The sequence below is a fragment of the Poecilia reticulata genome, linkage group LG10, assembly GCF_000633615.1.
Source record: "Poecilia reticulata strain Guanapo linkage group LG10, Guppy_female_1.0+MT, whole genome shotgun sequence".
NCBI lineage: Eukaryota > Metazoa > Chordata > Actinopteri > Cyprinodontiformes > Poeciliidae > Poecilia > Poecilia reticulata.
The window spans coordinates 4,841,470-4,850,322 of NC_024340.1; the positions used below are offsets into that span (position 1 = coordinate 4,841,470).

An 8,853-nucleotide genomic window follows, 5' to 3' on the forward strand; every position below is an offset into this window, starting at 1 on the left:
TGAAACTGAAAAAAATTTATACCTGAGAAATGCTGTGAAAACAAAGCGGAAAAGTGAAAGCAAGGCAGAAAACAGCATATGTATTAAAATAGTTAATGCTTTACAAGAAGCCTGCAGTAGGAAAATTGTTGTTGCACAAATTGGGGAATGTAGGAGCTCATCGGAACATCAGAGTGGTTTATACGAGCAGAATCAAACTAAATTTAAAAGAAAGGTGTAACCAAACTATTTAAACAATGATGCAGAAATGCTAAAAGCTATCAAAAAGTGTATTGATTTGATAAAAGCCATGTGGCCTCTTTAAAATTGGTTTCTAGTCAAAGGAAGTTGTTAGTCTTCAAAATGCACCATACTCTTTCAAGAAAATGTTTAGAAAAAGTTAACTATATTAAGAAGTGTGAAAGTTATAGAGCTGCAGGATGACACGGGTTTAACACTGCTGACCCATCTCAAAGCGGTTCTGTCCTGTTGTTCCTCTGTGTTGCCTGGTGATAAATTGCCAGGTTGTACCCCGCTGCAGAGAGGCACCAGCCCTCACGGCCCAATAAAGATTTAAACAATGGGTGGATGGGTGTATAAAAGTAATCTACAGCAGAGTTCATGTCATGAAGGAGCTGAATGTTTTGGTATTTCCGTGGTTGAAACGGCACAGAAATTGAAGACTGTTGAGGGAGTCGCAGCATAGCATAACCTGATATTAGATAATGTTATGATAGGGTTACTGCTGCAATATTTGAGTGTCAGTTGCATTGAATCTATGTCAATGGCTTTTGTGTGTGGGCAATGAAAATGTGCAGGAGTATTTGTGCTTATACAAACACCAACAGACTATTAAGAAAAAAAAACACTATGCAAATACCAGCAGGGATGTAAACACTTAAGTTTGTTGGGAAGAAAGAAAGGACGTGCGATAACACTCCTTCCTCCTAAAGAGGTACTTTAAGACCTGAATGCCCCTTTTTGTCAAATTTTGCTTATGTTCATAATTGCCATCTTTAAATATAGCAAAACTGCTTTTCATCTAAGCACAATAGTCTGGTAACCTTGGTTTGATTGGGGGCCAAAATTGGAACATTTCTTACATCTCCAGCTGGTGCAGTTCGCTTTCACACTACACCATGTCAATCAAATCAAACCCTTTGAAAACCCTGTTCCCCTCCTCACGTTAGGTGGCGCTGCACAAAGAACCACTGACGGATCGACACAAAAACCCCAGAAGAAGAAACTTAGTGCAACTTTCTTATTCACAAAATGTAAACAAAATTGAGTAGCATCATAGTTGTAGGATTTCTCGTCTTTGGCAAAAAGACTAAGCCATTTTTCCTGCTAGATCTAGACACATGCACTTGTTTTTTTCTATTTACCCAGAATGCCCTGTGGTATAGTCCACTTTCTGCTTTTGGACTGGTCTCCCATCCGCTTGCATTTGAACTGCACCAGAGTTCACTTCCACCGAACCAAAACCTAGGTTTTTAGGTGGACTAGGGTTCAAATCAGAGTTCGATTGCGCATTCCTATCTTCCCAACCAAATCTGACTCTCAAGGTAAGCGAAAGTCTGGTGTAAACAGGGCTGATGTGAATGCACCCATAGAGGTAACTTGTGTTAGTTACATTTAGTCTCCCTCACTCTAGTGATTCTAAATACTTTATGAGCAAAGTCTAAAATTAGAGCTCCTCTCTGACCAATCTCCATCAACATAAGTAGTTTCCACAGAGCATTGTCCTCTGTTCTCGGCTGTTCTGTAGGAATATACAAATCCTCACTCTAAATCTCACACGTTCTCCCGCTCCTCGCCATCCCCCCTCCCACCGCCCGTTCCTCCCTCACCTCCCCCCCAAACCCCATGCTGAAGCAATTATGTCCAGTGTGTGAGTCTTCACAAGCAGTGTGAGGGTGATTGATGATGCTGTCAGCGCAGGGAACATGTTTTAACGTCAGAATAATCTGCCTGCTAATATATTACATCCACTGGATAGGGTTCAATCATTACTAATAGCACTGCTAAGTTGGTGAGAGGGGGAGCACGTGCCTCAGAGGGTGTGCGCGCGCAAGTTTGTGTGCATCTTATTAATCAGAGAAGAAGTGTAGGCAGAGAAATCTGGTAAGGCAAACTAATAAACAAGTAAGGAAGGGAGAAAGGTGTTTACCTCTTACATAATTATCCCCTTCGTATTCTACAGTCGGCGAATCAGCCGAGACGCCGCCATTGTGAGCGCGAGAGTCTTACCACCTCTCGGTATAATATCGTCTTATGATATGAAAGGGCCGGGGAAGAATGGAAGCACAATGGCATCAGACGCCTGAGAAAGAAGCAGCCTTGTGGTGTCTAATCCGTGCTGTCTAATCTCTCAAATTGCTGTGACGTTTGATGAAGGGGATCCAGTCGGGAGTGAGGAGAGAAACAGCCCCGGTTCCACTCATTTCTTCTTTTTTCCCTGTCTGTCTTATCCTTTCATTTTTAGTTCTTTGCTGATGTGTAGAGCAAAGATCCAGCTGTGCGCTCCCCTCCTCTCAACTCCAGAACAAATCCTTCTTTAAATACAAGCTTGCGTTGTTTACAGCAGCTCCCTGCCTCCAGACACCATCCGTTCGGTTGACATTGCCCTCTTATCTGCCATGCGTCCCTCCCTCCCCCTTGCTTTCTATTACCACAGTCAGGTAAAATATGCATGTAGCCGGACTTGTATGTACACAAGCATGTATATTTGAAAGAAGGAAAGGAATGGGAATAAACAATGTGTGTGTGAGTGTGCATAGGGGGGAAATCTCTAGGGATAGGTGGTATATTCTGCTGGTGTCAGCTGGCTCCTGGCCTGCAGATTAATATATATGTGTGTGTGTGTGTGTGTGTATACATGCAAACAAAAGGCACCCCTCACAAAACACCCCATAAACAGATTAGCTCGTCTGCAGAGAAACAAAGGGTTAAGAGAGATTGGAAATTTCACAGAGAAGGGGTGGGTGTACGTTTGGGTTGTGTTTGTGTGCCGCGCGGAGGGTGAGCGGGGCCAGCGTGGCGGTGGAGCGTTGTGATCCTTCTCCCTAATACTGTGTGGAGAATCTCCTCGCCGGGCTCAGCTGCCAATTCTCTGCACTGTAACAGTCCCATTCTCCTCCTCAGCCCCCGTGAAACAATGCAGCCATGCTTTTCTGAGCATCTCTCCACACAAAGAGCCGCGGCGCTGAGACAGACGCTCCGAGTGAACTGAGACACAGCGCCGGGACAATAGACTAAGAATGGTTTTGTTTGCCATTGTGTTGCGTGTTTGTGAGGACAAACAATAATAAATATATATATAAAAAAACACAACAGTTCTGAGGGATGAGCGACTTTCCGCGCTCCATTGTTGAAACTTTAAGAGGATGTGGAGTTTACAGAAGACGGAGTTAGTTTTGTTGGTCGCATCAGGACCAAAAATGGATCCTAAGCTTTTTTTTTTGTTGTTGTTTTTTTAATGATTTATCCTCTAGGTGGCATCAATAGAGACCAAGGACTATGGGAAGCTGAATGGTCACAAACAAATATAATAATGTATCCAACTGGTAGTTGTACTGTCTACTGATGGCAGTGAACGCTGAGACAATCTACCCCACCGGACCGCCTCGCTGGAATCCCGAGCCAATCACAACATCCCAAACAAGCCCTTTATCTACAGGGGCTTATTAAGCTAATTGAATTAGCATGTTGTGATTTCTGAACCCAAATGCGATTAGCCTGTTATTACGGTGTTATCAGGGTCCCTTGTTACAGTAACAGCAGGTTGCTTTTGGCTGTTGCCTGGGCTCTTGTTCTCTCGCTCATCTTTGCGGGGTCTTTGACATATTTATAAACTCACTCCTGATTTATTAGCTATCTGGCGCAGTTAGAAATAAACCTATGATGTGACGTTAGCGCGGAAAAGTGTGTGGCAAACAAACCTATTCACATTTTGTCAAGTTACAACCACAAACTTTAATGTGCATTATTAGGGTTGCTTATGACAGAGCTGCATCGAGTAGACACAATTTTGAATTGATAGATGATGCTGCATGGCTTACAGCAGTGTTTTGCCAAAAACAAAAACCTTAAGCAGTGTGGCAAGCATTTGTATTTGACCCTGCAGTCAGTACTTTTCTAAACCACTTTTTGTTGCAATTAAAGCTGCAAATCTTTCAGTGTATGTGTAAAAGCCCTCAAAAACAGGAATAATTCAATAAATGACCCTCAAACACATTCTTTCCTCGGCTACAACGTGTTTTGATTGAGTTATTGTAATTTACATACATTTACAACGATGAAGCTTAAAACAGTATGGTTTTCTGACAAAACCAGCATGGCACACAAATATGACAGCAACAGATAACGGATACAAAATTAACAAATTTACTGCAAGTCTTCTATATTTTTCATTAATTTCAGAACATAAATGCTACATTTCCAGTCTCATGTATAAAAGGCTGTCTACAGCTGGAATACACATCATAATGCTACATTCACACTTTGGTTAGCATAGTTTGCAGTGGGCTAAGTGTGGCTAACAACAAAGTATGTATATAGTCTGTAACAAAGCGAATTCACAAGCTTTTTAAGAGTTAGTAAACCAGCTTACAACAGCATAGGTACTTTTATGTGTAAACTCTTACCTGAAAAGGGAAATAATTTGATAAATGAGCCACAGAGACGCTCTTTCTTCTGCTACTGCGTGTATCGACCGAGGAGGAAGTTCCGTGTTCTTTACTATGGCTCACTACCGCTAGACTCCCCCAGCTGGTCGACTTTGGTTATTACATCTACTAAGTCAACAAACTGTTGGCAGGTTCAGCATTTAAAGCTGAACTGGGAAGCTGTTTTCTGAAAGAGTGCTGACATCAGTGTGACTGAGCAAAAGACTGTCAACATCTCAGCAGATCAGGGATTTTCTGTGCCAAAGAAGCAACCTTTCTTCAATTTCTTCCCCTTGCGTTTTCCCCACAAACTTCTTTGTTCCTTGCTCGTCACGGCATGGCTTGTTGAATTGTCACACGGCTGTGGACATGGTAGAGGCAGCTACTCTGAAACTTTCCCTTTAGAGTTCTGTGATGCACATCATGAAGCAAGGTGTGGTTTTGCCTCAGATGCAGAGATGAAAAGGTGGAGCTGTTCTTCGGTTACACCAGTGGCTGAGACTGATTAGAGTAGCTGCAGGGCATTATTAGTCAGTCTCCTTCTACTTAGCAGGACCACGCTGAAGCCCCAGACAGCGAGAGCAAAACAAGGCGATGATGGCTGCCAGTTGGCCTCTTGTTTCCCCAAAAAATACATTTTGTGTTAACTGTTGATACTTTTCCCCAGCAGGTAGCAGAACACCCATCCATTGGTATTTTGGGAATTAGATGAAGTAAATGGCAAAGCATGCCACTGTTGCATATTGCAAAAGAAAAAAAAAATATATATATAAAAATGGCAGTCTATTATGTGCATTAAGTCCTCTTAAAAAAAAAAAAGGTTAAGGCACATATACAGTAGAGAAATGGAGGACCAATTTTCATTCTCCCCCCCCACACACTTATGGTGTATTCTTTATTTTCTGGGCTATGCCAAGAGAAAGCAATGCATAATTGCAAAATAGTGGAAAAAAGATAAATGGTTTTAAATTTTCCATAAAGTGTGGAGTTTGTTTGGATTCAGGTTGTGTGCAACCAGGCTCCTTTGAAATGTATACACAAGTCAGGAGAACAAGTCTACCCGTGTCATTACATTTATGTATAAACAACCTCAACATGGCCATTCCCCCCCCCCAATAGAATTTTTAAAGAACCCAGTAATAACCTAAGAGGTTATTACTGGGTAAGAGGCAAAAAAGTGTTAGAACTTTTCAAAGCTAAAAACTCCAAGAACCCATAATCTACAAGGCAACTTCAAATGTCAGTGTTGCAATAATTGCCTTAGTGGCAATGTTAATAGAAAAAGGCATTTTACCTGCAAATTCAAAGATGTCTGCATTAGTACCAACATCCTGTCCTCTGAAAGGATGATGTTTAACAATTAGACCAGTCCCATTGAAAGTTTTAAGAGTTCAGCTCATATTTATAGGCATTGAAGTCATTAAACTTAATTTTAATGGCAAGTTTTAGAGAACTAGTTGCTTTTAGATTTTGAAGGAAATTGCCCTTTAAGAACCACACAAAATGACTTTGTACTTTAGTTCTGAAGACTTTATTGAATAATTCAAGTCGTCTGCCTGGACCAGTCATCTGAAAAGAAACAAGGGTTAAGCCAAACTGTTTGCCATCTGCAATTGGGACTTGTAATCCATCTTTACCAGTTGCAGAATCACGTCCGCATCTGGTTAAACCATCTTCTGGCCAGTTCCAGTGTTCTGGGGCATTTGTGGAGCATCAGAGCCATGTTCGCTCTGATAGTGGCTGGTCTATAGTAGTCTGTGCCCTTCTCATGGTTTCTGCCATATGTCGTATAGGTGCCAGGAGGGTACAGACCATACAGGAGCCTGTAGTCAAAGTAAGGGTAGGGATAAGAGTATGGATGGGGGTAGGGAGAAGAGTAGCCCCACAAGCCACCCACACCAAGACTTGGTGTTGCAACAAGTGGAAGACTTTGGCCAGGCCCCATATGGCCAGCTGGATAACCAAACTCCGCCATCTGCTGCTGGTAGCTCCCAAGTTCAGCTTCCTTCACAACATTGGAGGTTTCTGCAGATTGAAGGGTCATTGAAGGGGGTCCTGGTGGTGGAGGAGGAGACAGAAGGGCACTGGAACCCTGGGGTTGTGCATTTGATGCTTGAGGAGCAATTGTCCACCTTGCTTCTGAATGTTGTGGAAATATGAAGCATGTCATATTCAATTCAGCCACAGATTAGTTGAACCAAGTTTGAGACACGTTACCTGGGACGGAAGACTGACCAGCTGCAGCCTGTGCAGAGCCGGCAGCAGAACCTGGTATGTAGGAAGCACCACTATAGTAGCCTGCTGGAACAGAACCTGCAGAGTATCCAGCAGCAGGCAGAGTGCTCACACCGACAAACACAGGCTGCACAGACTGAGGCTGTTGCATGAAAACACCTGCAGGGTCACTGGAGCCAGAACCTGCTCTGCGAGAAGCAACATTCCCCTCTGCACTGGTGCCACCGCTCCTCTTGTGTGGGGTTTGCAATCCTGGGTGCCCAAGAGACATTTTACAATTAGATTTAGTCACTTTGTGCAAAGGAAAATATGCATTAAATACCTTTCACAGAGAATCCACGAACATCCAGAATCAGCCAGAGAAAGAGGGACACCCTGAAAACAAAAAGAAAACGTCACCAGTCGATATTTAAAAAGCCAACATGTAGCTGGAGAAACATAAGCACACGGCATACCCCAGGAGGACCTGAGAAGTCATCATGGTGAAGAGCAGCAGTGAAACTGTGACAGCGTGAGGGTTTAAAACTGTCAGCAGGAGCCAGCCCTGACCAATCAGTCTAATGAGCTAATGACACACAGCTGGTGAAGAATCACTTCAAGAAAAGAAGATGAAACATTAGAGTTTAGCTTTCACAGTTTACCTCTAATCGTGCACTGTAGTATTTTGAACGTAGAGAAGTGTAATGTGTAAGTTTTGTGTTAAGTTAACAGTCTGCAGTGCTGCTCTCTTGTTTCTTGGTCCGCTGTGACTTCCTGGACACGTTTGATGATTTTCCAATTCCATGTTGGAATTGTGCTGCACAAAAATGCCAGACAGACATTACCAGCTTCATTTGATGTTCTGTAATGAAAACTTGAAAATATTCCAACATTTTCACCAACTTACCTTTCCTCCAACCTTGCACATATAAATACAGATGTTCTCTGAAGGCAACATGTGTTGTGGGTATTTTTCTTCCAAATTTTGATACCCTTAATTTTTAGTGCATATAGTGATATCACATTCAAAAGTTATTTTTTGGCAAGCTGAAAAGCACAGCTGTATTAACTACATTTGCAGCACTTAGCCATGTTTCAATGTGACATAAAGGGCAGCATCAACATTTTCTTCCTGCCATTTAAAACTGAAACATAAAGAATAATTACCATATTAATTGATTTAAGTGTACAGCTTCGAAATTACACATTTCGTCATTTGAATCTTCACAGTTTTACTGTGAAATAAACAGAAGGAGTAGTTTTGAACAAAAGATTTCCTTGCCACACTTAAAATCCAAAATAAAGAATAGAAAACCAGGTAAACTCTAGAGAAACAGGAAGAAGGATCTAAAAATAAAAATTAAAGAGTTGCAGTAACAGAACGCTTTTAGAAAGTCTTGATGGACAGAGATTATGTATAAAGTCGTATGAAACACATGAAGGCTTGCTATAAATGTATAGTTTATGGATTGAAAAGAAACAGAGCGCTCCTTGTTCACCAGCTGGCCGAAAAGTGACCGCCTTAAAATGGAGACGCTAGCATTTGGGCCGAGTGGGTGGACGGCGGTACCTCAGTGCACGGATGAAGAGTCTATGTAGCTTCCACATGCGTGCAGCGTGATCATACAGCGCTCTGAACCCTCCTCCTCCCACACTTTGCAGAAGCGGAGGCCTCTCAGAGAGCAGCTTGGGAAGTCAGATGGTCTCCCTGAGCCTGTGATTAATATACTGGAGCTGCTCTCTACCACCTCCACACCACACTGTCCTCACCTCCAATTAGCATGCTAATGAACCTGCATATGTGTGACCATGTGCATAGAAATGTGTGTGTGGGTGTGTGTGCGTGTGTTGTTTCACCTGAGGGCTATATCCAACTGTGCAGCATAAACAGAAATAGGCTGGCATTCAAAAAAACAACAAAAAAATAGCAGGCTGTTGCTTGGCTAACAGAGCTATGTGTGTGTGTGTGTGTGTGTGTGTGTGTGTGTGTGTG

At 42.5% G+C, this 8,853-nt stretch overlaps 1 protein-coding gene and 1 long non-coding RNA gene across 3 annotated transcripts in view; both read right to left on the minus strand.

The window, feature by feature from the left end:
• Window positions 1-5,013, minus strand: part of LOC103470926 (uncharacterized) — a 22,009-nt gene extending 16,996 nt beyond the window's left edge. For both annotated transcript variants that reach the window (XR_001776996.1, XR_534556.2), the window contains exon 1: window positions 4,626-5,013. This is a non-coding gene — a long non-coding RNA (uncharacterized LOC103470926). The remainder of the gene's footprint in view (window positions 1-4,625) is intronic.
• A 1,145-nt stretch (window positions 5,014-6,158) lies between these two features.
• LOC103470929 (uncharacterized) lies at window positions 6,159-7,394 on the minus strand. Its single transcript, XM_008419647.1, has 5 exons — window positions 7,337-7,394; window positions 7,204-7,256; window positions 6,864-7,133; window positions 6,284-6,785; window positions 6,159-6,215 (listed from the first exon to the last, which is right to left on the minus strand). Exons 1-4 carry the CDS (start codon window positions 7,360-7,362, stop codon window positions 6,295-6,297), a joined length of 840 nt encoding a protein of 279 aa, XP_008417869.1. The 5' UTR covers window positions 7,363-7,394; the 3' UTR covers window positions 6,159-6,215; window positions 6,284-6,294.
• Window positions 7,395-8,853: the final 1,459 nt, after the last annotated feature.

Coding starts and splice junctions, on each gene's coding strand:
- LOC103470929 (XM_008419647.1), bottom strand. CDS start 7,362: ATGATGACTTCTCAGGTCCTCCTGGG. Junction 7,134..7,203: donor TCGTGGATTCTCTGTGAAAG/GTATTTAATGCA, acceptor TTGGGCACCCAG/GATTGCAAACCCCACACAAG. Junction 6,786..6,863: donor TGGTCAGTCTTCCGTCCCAG/GTAACGTGTCTC, acceptor CACAACATTCAG/AAGCAAGGTGGACAATTGCT.